Genomic DNA, 18,020 nt, shown 5'->3' on the forward strand with positions numbered 1-18,020 from the left:
TAAATTAGATCCTTTATGCGGAGGACCATGGTTTTATTACCCAGTCTAGAGAAGTTGAGCTCACCCTCTGCCTCCTTCCCTGCAGGTTCTCAGATCGATGACCATGTTCCAAAGCGAGCCTCAGCTCGGATCCTCGCTCCCCCCGGAGGCAGGTCGAGCGGCATTTGGTAAAGTCACTGACCAGCCCCCCAAGTGAAGAGCCATCGCTGCCACCAGCCCGCACACCCTCTGGCCACAGCTGCAGGGGGTGGGAGAGTCTGGGCTGGGCAGCGCACCACCTGAGGGGCCACGGGACCCGGGGAGCCCTCCCCATGTCTGACACGTGATTCACTGTGCTTCGAGCCAACCCTAACAGGCACTTTGAGTTGTGTTCCTCCTGCTGCAGTCCTTTCCTGCCTTGGCCTTGGTGGGCTTTTCTGGGGCCCAGGAAGCCCATGCTATGCACAGAGCCCAATGCATAGAGCCTGGCCCAGCCCTTCCTCTCACACCCGTCTCCACGTGCTGGCCTTGGGAAAGCCTCGACTTTAGTGCCCTGCCCCTGGCTGACTGCCAGTTGTCCAGAGCACTTTAGCAAATATGTTTTAAAAGCAAAGGACTCCCTCTCCCATCCCCTTCGGCCCGGTGGTCACTTTTCCCAAGTCAGACAGGTGTTAGCATCCCAGCCATGCCCAGAACGCCCCGTTTTTCCTAGCTCACCTCTGGCCCTTGTGTGGGTGTGGCTGGGACACTCTGCGCCCTTTGCTGGCTGCTTCCTCCCTGCCCCCCGGGAGTCCCAGGCCCAGAAGGGCTAGCTGGGTGGGCGTGAGGCTGGTGCCAGGCGCGTGTACATGATTTCGTTTTGCACGTTTGGTTTGCGCAGTGGTTTGGTTTGACTTGTTTGTGCATCCTGTGAAAAATGATGGTGCTTCGTGTCACTAGCATAGCATAGAAACAGGAATAGATGTGGACCTTAGGAGACGCTGCATCAACACCAACCAGACAGCCTAGGGCACAGATGAAGGGGGCAAGAGGGGGACGCTGGACTCAGGGGCCCTTCTCCCAACCTGGAGTTTTCCAGTCCCCTCCTCTCCCCTCCTGGTCTAGTTTCATGCATCTGAGAGGGTGCCCAGGATGCTGGCCCTGGAGAGCTTCAGGAGCGGGGTGGCTCTACCCATCTCACTCCCAGAACTAACCCAGCTGCCTGTAAGCTTCCCCCTGCTGGACAGAGGCCCAGCTGCTCCTCCTGTGTGATTGGCTAGAGGCCTCATGCCTGCTAAGAGAGGGGGAGCGATTAGGGGCAATGGTCTAGTTAGATGCTGGGTAGGAGCCCAGGCCAGTGAGACCTGGCTATAGAGCCCAAAAGACCCCCTTGCTGCATAGGAGCTGGGGTCTCCTGTGGTCAGCACCTGGCCCTTCCCTGCTTGTGGGCTCCATGTCCTCCCACGTCCAGTTGGGCACCCCCTGCCTCAAAGCTCCAGGACTTTTCCATGGAAACACCAGAGGGGATGTCATGTTGCATGTTTGGTTCAAGCGCCGGGCTTACACATGGCTCCTGGACTCCTGGGCCGGTAGTTGTACCCTGCACATTTCTGCCGTGCTTTTCAGGTTTTCAAAGCCTTTCCATATATGAGCTCTCAGTTGCTCCTCATGACAACATAGCACGTATTATTCTCCCCATTTCACAGATGTGGCCCAGAAAGCTTAGGCCTTCTGACTCCAGAAATGTCCAGGACTGCCCTTAAGAGCTTGGCCGTCTACCCCAGCTGTGGAAAGGAGGCATGGAGTGATGTCTCCTGTAGATCCCACCTGAGCATTTGACCAACTAGAAGACTTACTCCCCCCAGCAGGCATTCTGCTTCATTTTGCACAAGTAGATTTTTCTTGTAAACAAACTAATGCATATTCACTGTTTGAGCCAGAACTAGTTAAATGTTGGAGGCTTGCCATGTGTTTGAGCTGCCTCCACATCCTCACTTCTCCTTTCATGCTCCTCTTCCTCAGTTAGAGGCCAAGAGGACACAGACGGTCACCCAGGGAGCAGAGGCAGCAAAGGCACTCATGGAGGGTGGTGGCCATGGGGACAGTCGATAGGGATCTGAGCCCAGGAAATGTGATGCTGACCCCTTGGTACAATGCACATCATCTTTCTCCCTTTCAGCCCTTGCTGGGTCATGGGCCTTGGGCAGATGCCAAAGAGCCGAGCAGTGGTAGTGGCCAGCGGGCACTGCATCTCTGCTTCGGCTAGGAAAGCTTTACTTTCTCTGAGTGCCTCTGCTGGAGAGATGCATGGTCCATGGCTCTGGGAGACCACATCTTGATGTGGTCCATCAAAGGCCTTCCACTTCATTCACCCCCGATCCTTACATAGACTCCTACCCTTGTCCAGGAGCTTCTAGATGAAAAGCAGAAGGAGGTTCAAGGAACCAAATGAACGGTCAGCCCCCACCACCCATTCCCTGCCCCTGTGCAGAGCACCAGCCAGCACCATCGCCAGCCCCACAAGCTCCTGGTTGGAATGAGAAGGGTCTCTGGTTGCACTGAATGCAGCTCTCAAACTGGTCTTGTACTTGCTGAATAAATACTGTTGTTCTTGCCTTAGCTGCTCTCTAGGTTTGTGGGGTTAAGTTTCCAAAAAATTGTGCTACCGTGTGTGCGTGTGTGTGTGCGTGTGTGTAGTGCTAGGAGTCCACAGTAGGTCTCGGTCCAGCCAATGCCACGATCAGGGCTTTTCCAATACTGACCCAGAAACCACAGAACCACGCGGAAACCCAAACCCCCTCCAGCGGCCCAGGTGGCAGGCACAGCCTGGAGTCAGGATGGAGCCTCCAGCACCCAAGTGACTTCCTCACTCCTCTGTAAATGTCATGGTGCTAAGATTGTGTCAGCCCCCAGAAGACACATGGTCCTGTGCTTTGGCCACCCGATTGAGGCAAAAACAAAACAGCCCGACTCGTTGTGTTCTGGTGCAGGTTTGTATTAAACTGTAGCTACTTCTCACTCGGTCTCAGTTGTATTTATTCAGGGAAAGAGTTCGGTAGGGGACCTCTTCTCCAGTGGCTGGGGCGAGGCTTCAGTTGCTAAAAAAGACTCAACTTTGGTTTTTCACTCATGTTGGGTGGCAGGGGGCAGCTCCCTGGGAGGCCTGAGCAGAGTTTGCAGATTAATAGTTGAGAGATGGGAGCCTCAGGGGCCTAACAGCCTCCTCTCTCCTAGTGGGGAAAAAAACCAAGGTTTTTGATGCCAGATTTCCCAAGAAAATGTTGCTTGTTATCTGAAACAGGAATAGATACAAAAGGAGGGGGAAACTAGGCTTTCCCCAGCTACCCTTTGTCACCTACTCTCTTGGCTACCATTTTGGAAACCCATAGCTCCCTCTTCGCACTGGATCCCTTGGCTGATAGAAATATGGTCTCACAAAAAAGCATATGACAAAGGACTGTCCCGAGGTTAACGTGTCTTTGAAGGACATTCGGTCCTTCTCTGGCTCCCCAGAACCCCACCCTTTGGATTGGACCACTGTGCCTTCAGACCCTTCCACCTGCATCAGAACTAATCGGCCTTCTTGCTGGAGCTCAGCCGCAGGTGGGCAGGTTACCGGATCAAATACTTCCACACTAAAGAGTGAGGAAAACTGTTGCTTCCAGTACCATGGGGTCATTTGTACTTTGTTCTTAGCCCTCAAAAACAAAATTTTAGTGAGGGAATTTTAGGTAGAGTGGGGAAACTTTCCCAGCTCTCACTAAATAAGCAACCATTCTACCAGTAAGTCAGGCCATGACCAAAAGAAATACCCAGCACCCTGCAGTTAGGGCAGAGCGCTTGCTATAATGAAATGAGCCAATTATATAAATGTGTATAAACTCTCCTGGGGTTTCTGAGCCAGGGGGAAACTCCATTACCTGGCTGGTGAAGGAGGCTGAGTCCCTGGGATGGTACTAGGCTGAAGTTTCTGTGTTACCCTCTTTCCCCATAACCTGGGAGCACACCAGAATTTGGTTAACTGCCAAAAATCCCTTGTAAGTGTTTGAAAAATGGCATGGCTGCACATTTGACAGGCCATGTGCATATCATCAGGTGATTTATGGAGGAAAAAAATAAAAGATAACCCAGGAAGACACTGGTTGCCTTTGTACACATGTAGTTGTGGAAAAACAAAAGACCACAGACTCAGACTTTAAAGGAAGGCTTAATCGTTGATAATCTGCATTTGGGAAAAGCTGAACCAGTCAGTAGCTAGGTAACAATCACCCTCAATTTCTTCACTCCAATTACAGGCTGACTTTAAGATACAGGTACAACCTAACACTAAGAATTGCCTTGCCGTTGGTGGAGGAGGAAGTGTCTCATGACACCCACGGTATGAAGAAGAAACCTCATGATATACTGGGAGGTAGACCTATGGTCCTAAGTTAATAAAAGGCTATTTGACAGTGTTGCTGATTACACATCTGAAAGGACTCAGTACTTTTCTGGTAAGACATTACAGGATCTAACATTTTGTTGCTACTTGGTACCATCTTATGATGATGGAAGCTGAGTTATTCCCCTTTTCCCCACACGTATCTATAAACCACATGTGTATAGCTACAAGGATCTTGTCTGGATTTGCCTAGGCAATCTTGGTTTACGTCTATTGCCCCAGAATAACTATTAACAGTGCTCCCTTTCACTTTCAAATGTATCCTGCTTTGGACAATATATGATCACCTATGTACGCCTATATATTCATTAAGCTATTAATATACCTGTCAGGAGTCAAAAGTTTTTCCATCATTGCAAGATGAGGGGCAGGGCATGGTGGGTGGGGGAATGGGTCCTTCTTCACGGGTGAGGAAAGGAGTTTTCTGTGACGATCCCTGAGTCTCCACACAGCCCTTGGAGGCCTCACCAGGTCTCAGTGGCTGTGGACGCAGCAGAGTGGTGAAGGCCTAGGACTCCTTCCTAAGCTTTTCAGTTTAGCTTATAGACCTTATTATTCCATTAAAAGTTGGAAGCCTAAAAATCTTGATCATTGTTAAATCGAGGTGATGAATACAGGGCGGTCCATTGTGTTTTCTCTTTTTGACTATTTTGGAAATTTTTCATAATTAAGAATTAAAATCTGGAATTTTGAAAACCTGAAAAAAAAAGTTGTAAGCCTACCAAATTTTATCATTTACTTTTAAGGAAACTTTGTAAACTTAATTAACACCTCTTACAACAGTTTAAACTACCTTTAAAATTCTGTTTCCTTTTTAAGTACCTTCCTTAAGTACTAAATAATTATTACCAACCTAATAAACTTATAAATATAGTGAGCTTAGAGGTTTATTGGCTGTTTTGCTGCTAAACATAAATTTAGTAAGATTTAAGTTTAAATTCATGTCTTACGTTTTATGTTATAAATTTGTACTGAAGTACTCACTCTAATAGGCCAAAATTTTCCTTTCTAAGTACATAAACTACCAAATATGTGCAGATCCTCTCAATATAAAAATGTTAATACTATGAGTTTGCTCCTGTAAATTAAAGAGCAACTCACAGTGAAACACATTTGCTTACAGTGACACCTATTGAAATTTCATCGTCTCCTCGCTGCCTCTTGCTTTCATAGAATTGTTGGTTTTAAACTATCCTCTGAAGTGTTGCCATCTAGGCTTACCTCGACGGGAGTTGTTCCCTTTTGGTCAGTTCCCAAAGATGCCAAGTTTTAAGACACTGGAGCAGTTCTTTTCAGTAAACTAGACCCCTCCTGGGGTTAGTCTTTGACCCCTTTACTGCTGGGGGAGCAGAAGCAGTGGGGAACAATGTCTTCAGGGGAGGACAGTGGCATTTTGAGCCCCAAAAGAAAGGAGACTTTGGTGGCAGGGCCTTGAGGGCCTGTTCCTGTCTCACAGGTGTCCAACAGAATTCCAGGTGTCCACACAACGCAGGACCTGGAGGCTCCACCAGGGGTATTCTACGACAAGGCACCACGCATGGGGGCTGCTGAGGTTCATTCAGATGCTCAGCTGTCCCATGTCCAGGATTCTATAGGAAATTCTCCCCAGTGTGGTCTGGTGGACAGTCAGAGCCTGTATTTTTTTCTACATTGTGAGGGTCTGAGCTTGTGCTTTGGAACCTTTTATAGTTTTTATTTGATGCCCATAAATGTGGTTTTTTCATTTCTCCTGGGTATCTATATGGGAAGCTATGAAAGGATTTTGCCTTTCTTCTGTAACTCTCACTTTCCCACAGCTCTCATGCCTTCATCTGGCATCATGCTTACAGGAACGATCAGGGTGAAATTGTAATTTGGACAATCTCTGCTATCCCAGTTCCATGTTGTTGTTTTTTTCTTAATGAATTCAGTATATTCAGGTTCATAATGATTTAACATGATCTAAGTAGGGGTGGGGCTCCTTTCCAAACCCTTGAGCTGAAATAATTCATTAAGTCAGTCAAGCCCAGTGGTTTTCAACCAGGGGCGATTTTGTCCCCTAATTGACATTTGGCAATGTCTTGACACATTTTTATTGTCAAAACTGGGAGGCTGGGTGCTACTAGAATCTAGTGAGTAGAGGTCAGAGATGCTGCTAAGCATCCTACATGCACAGGACAGCCCCCCCCCCCCCAGTAAAGAACTGCCTGACCCAAAATGTGAATAGCATCCAGCATGAGAAACCCTGGTCTAGTGTAAGGGTGAAAACAGGACATTCAATCATTTTAGGAAATCATTTGGGAAAAATATAAAAGGTGGCGAGAGGTAGCTGAGTTTACTGATGCCTACATTGTAGGTCAATGGTTTTTGGTTTTTTGTGTCTGGGAGGGGGGAGGTAATTACACATATTAATTTTTTTTTAGAGGAGGTACTGGGGATTGAACCCAGAACCTTGATGCATGCTAAGCATGTGCCCTGCCACTTGAGCTATACCCTCCTCACCATGTCAAAGCTTTTTGAACTAAAAACTCCCGCTGGCTGAGCTGAACCACAGTATCCCCAGGCAGCAGAGGAAGGTAAGGAAGCTGCTGGGAAGGTAAGACATCAACGGATCTTACCATGTATATGCAGGGCCTCATCTGGCAACCCTCTGCCACCATTATCAGGGTCCATGTGGCGCCAGATTCTGCCATGACTACCTTAAAGTGTTGCAAGAAATAAAAGACCACAGTTGCAGGGTTTAAAATTAGCTTTGGCATTTACTGAGCCTTGCATGCAGGGAAGAAGGAGGTTGAGTCCTCACCAAGTGACAGCTCCATGACTGTCACATCTCAATTCTTTAACAATTGAAGCATAGGCTTTCTTTTATCCATGCATGTAAACTAAGACCCTCTCCCAGAATTGCTGTTTGGCCAGTAGAGGAGGGGGGCTTCTTACAACCCAGGAAGGCGAAGAAAGAAGACCTCATGCTTCTCAGTTGGGAAAGGGAGGGTGAACATTATGGTTGTAAGGAAAATTCAAAAAGGCTATTTGAAGAAGTGACAAACTATACATCTGTAAAAAGGGAACAGGGTTTGCCCAGTAAAGTATTAGGGATGTATCTTTTTTTCTCAATTCAAATGCTTTGAGTGTAACAAGTATACAATGAAGTGCATATGGCGATTTCCCGTTCTGCATATAAGGGGCTTAGTTGCTACTCCATCTTAACAAGTAAAAAGCTGAATGGACTGAAAAATCAGCAGTGATTCTTGGATCTGTAATAGAGGGAAGGACACAGGACAAACGGCCGCCCCCAACACTGGCAGGAGAGAGAGAGGCGAATAAAGTAGCAAGGATCACACTCCCTGATTTCAAAAGCTATTGTGAAACAGCAATAATCAAGACAGCACTATGTAGTGCTGGCATAAGGATAGACATAAGATCAATTAAATAGAACTGAGAGCCCATTAAAAAAAAAACAACCCAAGTGTTTATGGTCAACTGCTTTTTGACCAAGATGCCAAGATGATTTAATGGGGAAAATAGTGTTTTCAGCAAATGATGCCTGAACAACTGAATATCCACATGCAAAAGAATGAAACTGGAATTTTACCTCACATCATATATAAAAATTAACTCAAAATGGATCAAAGACTTAAATGTAAGAGCTAAAGCTGTAAACCTCTTATAAATCTTCATGACCTTGGATTTGGCAATGAATTCATAGACATGACACAAAAAGCATAAGCAGCAGAAGGAAAAATAGATAAATTTGAGTTCATCAAAATTAAAAACTGTGCTTTGAAGGATACTCTAAAGAAAGTAAAATGACAACCCACAGAATGGGAGAAAATATTTGCTAAACTTATATCTGACAAGGAATTTGTGTCTGAAACTTATAAATATGTAAATATGACTCAGAAATAAAAAGACAAATAACTCAAAAAAATGGGCAAAAGATCTAAATAGACACTTCTTTGAATAAGATGTACAAATGGCTAATAAACACATAAGAAGTTCAACATCATTAGTCATTAGGAAGATGCTAATCAAATTTCACTTCACACCTACTAGGATGGCCACAATCAAAAAGTCAGGTAATAACAAGTGCTTGCAGAGACCTGGGGAATTGGAACCCTCGTACACTGGTGGTGGGAATGTAAAGTGGTACAGCCACTTTGGAAAACGGTCTGGCAGTTTCTCAAAAAGTTAGAGTTACTATGCAAGCCAGAAATTCCACTCCTAGGTATATACCTAAAAGAAATAAAAACATGTGTCTATACAAAAACTTGTATGTTAATACTTGTAGCGGCATGATTCATAATAGCCAAAGGTGAAAACAATCCAAATATGATGTTTGGGTAAACAAAATGTAGTATATTCATACAATAGAATAGCAACTATAGATAGGAATGAAATACCGACACATGCTACAACATGGATAAGGACTGTGAAATATCTTATAATGAACTAAGAAAGTGCACAAAAATGTGTGTATATATCCAGAAGAATTGAAAGAAAGATCTTGAAGAAATATTTGCACACGCGTATTCACTGCAGCCTTATTCACAATAGCCAAAGGATGGGCGCAACTCAAATATCCATTAACAGATGAATGGATAAACAAAATGGGGTATATGCATACAATGGAATACCATGCAGCTTTAAAAATGAAGGAACTCCCTTCACATGCTACAACCTGGATGAAGCTTGAGGACATCATGCTAAGTGAAATAAGCTAGTCACAAAAGGACAAATACTGTATGATTCCATTTATATGAGATACCCGATGTAGTCAAACTCATAGAAGAAGAAAGTAGAATGGTAGGTACCAGGGGCGGGGGAGTGGGGAAGCTGTTGAATGGAAATAGAGTTTCCATCCAGCAACATGAAAAAGTTCTAAAGATCTGCTTCACAACAGTGTATACATACTTAATACCACTGAACTGTACACTTAAAAATAGTTAAGACGGTAAATTTTACGATATATGTCTTTTACCACAATAAAAAAAAGAATTATAAAAATTGACCATTTACTAGACCACAAAGCAAGATTCGAAAAATTTCAAAGCATCAATATTGCACAGACCTCATTCTCTGCCCACATTGCAATTAACTTAGAAATAAACTACAAACAGTAAACCCATATGTTTGGAAACTGTTTTAAGCTGTTGAACAATTTATCCATTAAAAGGAAAAAACACAAGTTTAAGTTGTGATGTGTTTATATAAAATATAAATGTTTAATACAAAATAAAAATTGTGGTGTTTTTAGCTAAAGTGGCATTTAGGGTTAAACTTATGACCTTACCCTGCTTTTAAAACAAAACAAGATAAAGTCAATGAGTAGATTAATGGTTAAATATGGCAGATTAACAAGCCTATTTTTCTCTATTCCCTCTCAAATCCTCACTAACATGGCATTTAAAAAGAGGTGTTAAGCCACAAGGGAAAATGAGACAGGAAATAACATGACAGCATATAAAGGATATCAACAAAAATTGGGGCAGCAAGGGCAGCAGGCAGTAGTCATATGATATCCCAGAACCCAGAAGAAAATCCAGAGTAGAGGCCCTAGGGATCTCCAAAAGCCACGGACTGGAAGCAGGAAGATTGGCTAAAATTCTCTATGAGGAGCTGTTAGACCCATAGATCCTCCCACTCCTACAAGCAGCTGTCCCACTCCCTTCCACTGCCAAGGGGAGAGGATAAACTCAGGAGGAGTTAGTGTAGGACAGAGTCCTGAACAGTGAGATCAGCCTACCCCAGCCTCCTTTCCATGTCATCTGCTATAACCAGTACAACAGATTATATACCCCTAGACAAGAAATCTAAGAATTCCTCTGGGCCAGCTGATTGGCCAAGGAGAAAATACCCACATTCTGATATTTAGGCGGGTCCTGCAATAATTTGGTCAGTTCGTATCCTCTTCCCAGGGCAAGACACCCCAGCCAACATGCCCCGCCGATGAGTTCAGATCTTCCAGGAAGCTTATTTATGTCTTACTCTTAAAGATGAGAAAACCTCCAAAAGAAAGACAGTCCCAAACAAACATAAGAACAAATTATCCCAGAGGAAACTGAGATGATTCAAGGAGTCAATGAAAACTTACAAGATAAAGAACTCTCCCAAAGAGTATAAACTTATTTTAAAAATCAGAAAAAAAAATCAGAGTGAAAGACAAGAATATTAGATGATCAATCTAAATGCAGTTTCAGAGGTAGGAGTACAGAAAAATCAAGGAAAAGGTATTTATTTTAAAAAATAATCAAGAAAAATTCTAAATTGTCTGAAAGACATGAGTTTCCAGACTGAAGGGACATCATCATGACATTTCTAAATAATGGAAATAATGCTTGAAGAGCTAGCAAGAAAAAGGCACTAGCTACGTACAAAGAATTGGAAATTGAATACCACCTGATTTGTCAACAAAATACCAGAAGATGGAAAACTATGGAGTATGTCTTCTAAATGTTGAGGGAAATTAATTTCCAACCTAGAATTATATACCCAACCAATCTGTCCCAAACAAGGATCAATGAAAAGTCATTTTTCAGACATGCAAGATTTAAAAGTTTGACCTTCCTTGTACCCTTTCTTGGGAATCCATTTGAGGGTGTGTCCCAACATATTAAGCTATAATAAAAAATAGAAAGACATGGGATAAAGGAGATAGGAGATTCAGCACAGGTAAGAGGATAAGGAATGGTGGTAGAGGGAATTCCCTGGAGGGCAGCGGTGTAGCAGCCTAGAGGGCAATTGGTCCAGAAGGGAGCAATCCTGAGAAAATCCTGACCAGGAGGCTAGAAAAGCTCTTTGGTCCAGTATTTCCTCTTTTGTTTCAATGTACTATAAATACTTAGCTGAAGGAGGTCTGGTTGTTTCAGAACAACCAAAAAGTAATGCCCTATTGTTTGTTTTTTTTTTAATTGAAGTACAGTCAGTTTCAGTATGTCAATTTCCGGTGTACACCACAATGTCCCACTCACGCATATACATACATATATTCATCTTCATATTCTTTTTCATTAAAGATTATTACAAGATATTGACTATAGTTCTCTGTGCTATACAGAAGAAGTTTGTTTTTTTAATCTATCTTTATATATAATGGCTAACATTTGCAAATCTCAAACTCCCAAATTTATCCCTTCCCACCTTTTTTCCCCAAGTAACCATAAGATTGTTTACTATGTCCTTGAGTCTATTGCCCTACTCTAGATAAAAGAGAACTGAAGAAGAAAAGGTGATTTGCAAGAATGAATTGTGGGTTATCTGAGTTTGGGGATTCCTTACACACATCTAATTTAACCTCCGCAGAAGTTTCAACCACGCCCCTGACAGATCATCTAACCCAGGACTCAGGACACTTAGTCCAGTGACAGAGAAGAGCCTTAACCAGGCATACTATCCCATTCCCCCAGAGCTCTGTTTGTTCATTCTTACTTCCTTAATTGTAACTAAATTCTGTCCCTCTGCAACTTGTGCCCATTTGCCCTAGTTCTTCCCTCTGGAGGCGCACAGAACAAAGAGCCACCTCATTCATGTAACGACTCTTCCCGTCTGTGCACTTTATGGTAGGCTCCACCCTGACCACCCCACTCATGTTCCCTCTAAGCAAGTAGCTCTCCAACTCCAGCATGACATCAGAATTACCTGGAAGGCTTATTTAAACACAGCTCACTAGGCCCCACCCCTAGAACTTCTGACTCAGTAAATCCGGTGTGGAGCCTAAGAATTTGCATTTTTATTAAGTTCTCAGGTGTGCTGAGAAGCAAACTTTGAGAACCACTGCTCTAAGCAAATATGTTGCTCCCATTCTGTCAGCTATCAGTCCATGGCATTGTTTTCATGCCACTCATCCTCATCTTGAAATGTGGCACCAAGCCTCCAGAATGGAGGTTGTGATGCTTCTCATAAGGCAGTGGCTTCCTGGAGACTGCAAGGAACAGCCAGAGAGAGGGCCCTGGGGAAGTGAAGCCCTAAGCAATGACGGTCTTTGGAAAGTAAGTGCCTTCAGCTCCCAGGCTGACCAGCAGCCGCTATGCACTGACTATTCCAGAAAGGTATATCTTCCCCTGCCCCTTTCCACTGCTAGGCTGGTGTCCTCTTCTACTCTGTCTCTGCCTTGTTTGGCCTTTCTCTGCTCCCCGAAGTCCTGAGTCCATGGGATGGCCACTGGCCACAGTACTACCTATAAAGGCCTCCAGGTGGCGCCTTAAGCTCATCAGTAGCTGCTTCTTTGGCTTAAGGTGCCAAGGCTGACTTAACCTAGGTGAACTGGTAAAGCCCAAGAAAGGCAGATCTGTCCAGGTTACCATGGCCTCAGTCCCAGCCTCCAGAGCAGCTCCAGATCAGGCCAAGCTTGAGTGTGAGTGAGGGGCCATAGTGGCCCTTCTGCTGCTAGGAGAATTCCTGGGGAAGTTGTCCCTTTCAAGGCCAATCTCAAGGTTTAGGTTAAAATTGCCAGATTTAACAAACGAAAACACAGGATTCTCAGTTAAACCTGAATTTCAGATGACAAATAATTTTTTTGTTTTTAGTGTAGATATGTCTCAAATAGTGTCTGTTGCATATTTATATGTAAAGATTATTTGTTGTTTATCTGAAATTCAAATTCAATTAAGTATCTTGTATGTATCTGGCAACTCTAGGTTTACTTACATGAGTTTTCCACCTTCCCTTTAATATATGCTTATAGATTATCTACCAGGCACATGTTAGATACTACAAAAATGAACAAGTGAAGCTTCTGAATTTAGAGATTAGTTTGGGGGAAATATATATTAACAAGTAATTATAGTAAAGAAAGCGCAGGAAGCATGGGATAATGGGAATCTGGATTTTGGTATTGGCTTTAGGTTCAAACTCTGCTTCTGATGCTCACTAGCTCTGTAATCTCAGGCAAGTTAGTTAACCTCTCTGAGCCTCTGTTGTTTATTGTGAAAACGTGAATGATACCAACCTCAGGAAGTGACCAAGGTTACAGGGAATGGTATGCATTTCATGCCTGGCTATTGTAGCAAGTGAATAAATGCTAGTTTCCCCTTTATAAATATGAAACACCGTAAGAGAGAGTCAAATAAAAGTGCCAGGGTAGCAAAGAGCTTTAACTACTTTGGGAAGGTCTCTACAGAGAATGTACCATTTCACTTTTTAAATAAAAATAACAGCTGATACTGTTTATTGAATGCCCGCAACACACCAAGCCCTGTCCTTAGCACCCATCTAACCCTTATGTTCAGTCTCTGCGATTTTTACTATTATTTTCCCTACTTTACAGATAAAAAGACTAGGTTAAATAGCTTGCCGTAGAGTTAGTGATGGATTTAGAATTTCAACTCAAGTCCCTGTAGCTCCCAAACCGTGCCCTAATCTCTGTCTAACGCTGCCTTTTTGTGAATCGGCCCCTGATGTTTGAGGTGGCGATTGCTGCAGAGAGAAGAAATGTTTGTGCCCACGAAGAGCAGGAACAGCAGATGCAGAAGCAAAAGCTGGGGCAGGTGAAAGAGAAGCTTCCTGGGGCCCGAGGCCACCTCAAACTCATCCGAGTTAATCCAAGCCTTTATCAAGCACCCGATCATCGTGGGGTGGGGGGGCGTTCTCCACAAAAAGCAAGGTAACATCTTGCAGTCTAAGCTGCTGGTCTAGAGTTGCTGTTCATTCCGGATACTGCAGGTCATATTAATGTTCACAGGTGTAAGACCTTGGCAAATTCTAAAATTGCATGTCTGCTCCTGTAATGTGACAGGGTATAACTGAGGGGGAAATCAAGTGACCTCTTGACTCTAATGAGAGTTTGGTTATTACTGATAGTTATCCTTTGTTGGGTATTTATTTTGTATCAGGCACTGCTAGGCATTTTTCATACTTTATCTCACTTAACCATCACAACAACAAATGAGAAAAACCAAGGCCAAAGTCATACAAAAAAAGAAGTATTGGACCCAAGGCTTGTGCAGCTCCAACTGGGGGAAGGGTTAGATCCACTCTTCGATAAGGTCTTCTGCTTCAAGTCTTGTGATTAAAATTCATTCCTCAGTAAAATGACATATGGCTTCCTTGAGTCCCCTGTAAATTTTAAAACCACATCAAGGATTCCCTATACATGAGAATCAGTCCTATTTGAGTGCCTTGATCTACTTTTAGCTAGTTTCGAATTAATAATGAACACTGTTGGTAACAGTTACCAGCACCGCAGTTCCTCCTTGCCTCCATCTCACAACCAGGTGGCCCTGCAGTAGCCAATCTAAAATTCAGCCCCCATCAGTCAGAGTTAACCCACTCTCTTAGACTCCCTCCACCACTTAGCTTCCCCAGTCACCCTGGGCAATGCACCAAAGGTCAGGTTGTTTTTAACTTGCTTGGCTGTTTTTAGTCCTATGTAAGGTGCTAAGAACATGGAGGTAAATAAGAGATGGTCTGAGAGTGAGGACTTCTGGTGGGGAGAGATGCGGACAAGCATCATAACACAAGATGATGGGGAACCAGGACAAAGAACGTACCTGATACCAAAGAGAATATGTCAGCTGCCGAGGGGAGGTCCCTGACAGTGTCACAGAGGAGATGACACTAAAGCTGGTCTTGAAGAGTGAATAGGAATTTCCCTAATAAAGGGAAGGTGGACTCCCAGCTGGGAGAACCCTGAAACACTGGCTCGGCCATGAAACAGAACTGCTTGCTTGGCCAACTGCAAGTGTTTGCTCTTTGTGGCTGACATATATACGGTGAGAGGTAATGAGACTGGGGGGCATAAAAGGAGTGGAAGGAGAAGTGGAAAGTCTGGTAGGGGCCAGACTATAACAGAGATTGTCCACCATGTGAAGGAGCCTGAACTTTAATCCTTCAAGCCAGTGTTTCTCAAACTTCCCCCTAAAGTACCCCCAAAAGGCATTATGGATAGTTCAGGCATGGAGGTGTCTTGAGATCAAACCCTCTTAAACATCTTGTCTTTAAAATTCTGTGAATCTTGCATTCAGCTTCATCATATGTCTGTTTTTTAAAAAAAAAAAATATTTTTAGGTTTTCCTGAATCTCTAAATAAAATTTAAACTTGAGGAAGATATAACTATTATATACCCCCTCACTCTGTTCCTTTAAATGAATCCCCATGCCCAGAAGTTGCTTCTGCCAGTTTGAGAAGGGCAATCATGGGGATTTAAGCAGAGGAGTTATGTTGATAGATTCTCTTCTAGAAAGAGCCTTGTAGCAATGGTGTTGAGGATGGGTCAGAGGTGGGAGAGACTGGAAGCAGAGAGACTATGTGTGGGCTCTGCAATAACCCAGGCAAAGGATGGTAAAGGTGATAGAGATAAAGAAGGCGAACAGATCTGAGAGATACTTAAAGTGAAATTGATAGTACGAATTGTTCTGCTAGAGAGAGTTGGGGAGAAGAGGTGGGTTAGGATCACCCTCAGGTTTTTCTTGGATAGTTATGTCATTAACAGCATTAGGGGACATAGGAAGGTTAGGTTTTGAAGGAGAATGGTAAATAAGTTTAATTTAAGTCCATTGAGTTTGAGGTACCTGTAGGACATACGGTGGAAATATCCAGAGGGCAATTACATACACAGGTCTGACAGCTGGAAGAACTGATTAGGATGGAGATACAGAGTCAGAAGTCATGGGAATAGCTGATTATACACATATAGAGAGTATGCATAGAGGGAGGAGAGAGGGAAATGAGATGGGAATCCTGGGGATGTTTAAGGGCAGACTTAGGGAGCAAGGGAGAATTTTTAAAAGGCATGTCACAAAGTCAGGAGGAGCCATGGCTCCTGGTGAATGGCCAATTTCAGGGCTGAGGCAGGGAACATACAAGATGAGCTTGGAACACCTTGTGCCCAAAACAAGGAAATGTTTAAAGAATGACAAGGACAAATCCAAAGGACACAGGAGCCAACCTGAAGTTTCTTCCACTGGCCAAATCTGTGACAAATTTGGCATCCAAACAAATAATAAGAAGAAAGGATTATAACCCATCGGGGGAAAAAAATCCACGTCAACACAGTTGTAAATAAATGGGAGTGGCTCCAAGCCCTACACCAGGAACTGGCCATGTGTGCCCATTAGATTTCAGAATTGCTATGAACTAGTAACTCCTGTGTGAGCCTTCTGTTTTTCTTCTTTTTGAAATAATGTCTGTAGCAATTATCCCACGCCTGTGCCACTAGGGTATGCCGAGTGTGTATATGGCAAAAGATGTGTCTTTTTACTTCACAGGTCTTCATAGCAAGAGGACTGGTACTCAAGGAATTACATCCAAGGAACTGCGGCTGAAGAGCCATACCCACTCTGGGACATGAGTTAAACGACGAGATCCTGGACTCCAAGGTGCTGCTGTCACAGAACAAAACTTGGGGGTCTTGAGGGTGGGGATGAGTGTATTTTGCATTGAGTGGGATCTGAATTGTTGTCTTTAGACAGTCAAGAGTGACAGATTGCATTTTTCAAAGATGATTCAACAATATGTCCCATCCACATGCTCTTATTATGTGACTTGGACATTGCTCCCATTAAGAGGTGGGGTCTATTTTCCCTTCCTTTGATATTAGGTAGACTTTCGTGATTTTTTTTTCAACCAATAGGATATGGCAGAAGTGATGTCTGAAGCTAGGTTATAAAAAGGGAAGCAGTTTTTCTCTTTACTCACTATTATACTTGTCCTTGAAACCTTCAAATACCATATAAGTAGTCCATCTGCCCCGAAGCCACCATGTTGTGAGAAAGCAAACTTTGAGACGACATGAGGAGAGAGGGCTGTCTAGGCTGCCCCTGTAACCACATAAGAAACCTGAGCCAGAACCACCCAGCTGAGCTCTTCCTGAATTCCCACCCCTCAGAAACGGAGATAATGAAATGGTTGTTTTATAAACCACAAAGTTGGAGTGATTGGTTTTGCAGCAACAGGTAACTGACACACAGTAAAATGTTACCAGGTGAGAACCTGAGTGAAGGTTATGCAGAAACTCTTTGTAGAATGGTCCTTTATCCCACATATGATGAATGTGTAGGGCTACAAGGATCATAGTCTTTTCTCAGGTTGACTCAGGGCCATCTACACCACCCAAGTCCACACCTACAATCATGGAGATAAGCTGGAAATTCAGAATGGAAAAGCAAAATAAACTGAGTCTGAAAATTTCCCCTCGTCTTTGTGACACCCAGACACACTATAGATACGTTTAGGAACAGCTTCAGTTCTCCAACTCTGTGGCTTAGGAAAAGGTGTAGCCTGCACTTGGTTTGTCCTGGGAATTACCCTCTACAAGAAACCCTCTCCTTTCTGAGAATTGCCTTGAATGGGAGGAGACTGTCTTGACTCAACATATGCTGTGCCCCTTTCTTTTCTTACTCACTATATGTGTAATCAGCTGTCATCTCCTTCTCCCCTGAGAAAATGGGCTCAGTCAGAGTGCTTTGACACCCATAGTCCTGGGGTGGAATCTTTGGGCGCTCAAAGGGAGACTCAGAAAAGAATGCCAGCCTATGAATTCTTACTTCTGAGTCATTTGAAGAGAATGCAGCATCTCTGGCATGTCAACAAGCCCAGCAGAATCCAATGATGGTCACCAAGAGGGCTCTATCCGAGCTGCGTTAGGAGGTGGTAGGATGGTATGGCATGAAGAGCTTGCACTGATTAAGGAGGGTGACAGGAGTCATG

At 43.8% G+C, this 18,020-nt stretch overlaps 1 protein-coding gene across 1 annotated transcript in view; it reads left to right on the forward strand.

Moving 5' to 3' along the window:
- Nucleotides 1–2,976, forward strand: part of DPYSL5 (dihydropyrimidinase like 5) — an 81,829-nt gene extending 78,853 nt beyond the window's left edge. The window contains exon 13 of the mRNA XM_074341794.1: nucleotides 86–2,976. Within this exon, the coding sequence (XP_074197895.1) occupies nucleotides 86–171 (86 nt within the window). The 3' untranslated portion in view covers nucleotides 172–2,976. The remainder of the gene's footprint in view (nucleotides 1–85) is intronic.
- The last annotated feature ends 15,044 nt before the right edge of the window (nucleotides 2,977–18,020 follow it).

The sequence above is a fragment of the Camelus bactrianus genome, chromosome 15, assembly GCF_048773025.1.
Source record: "Camelus bactrianus isolate YW-2024 breed Bactrian camel chromosome 15, ASM4877302v1, whole genome shotgun sequence".
In the NCBI taxonomy this organism is placed as follows: Eukaryota; Metazoa; Chordata; class Mammalia; order Artiodactyla; family Camelidae; genus Camelus; species Camelus bactrianus.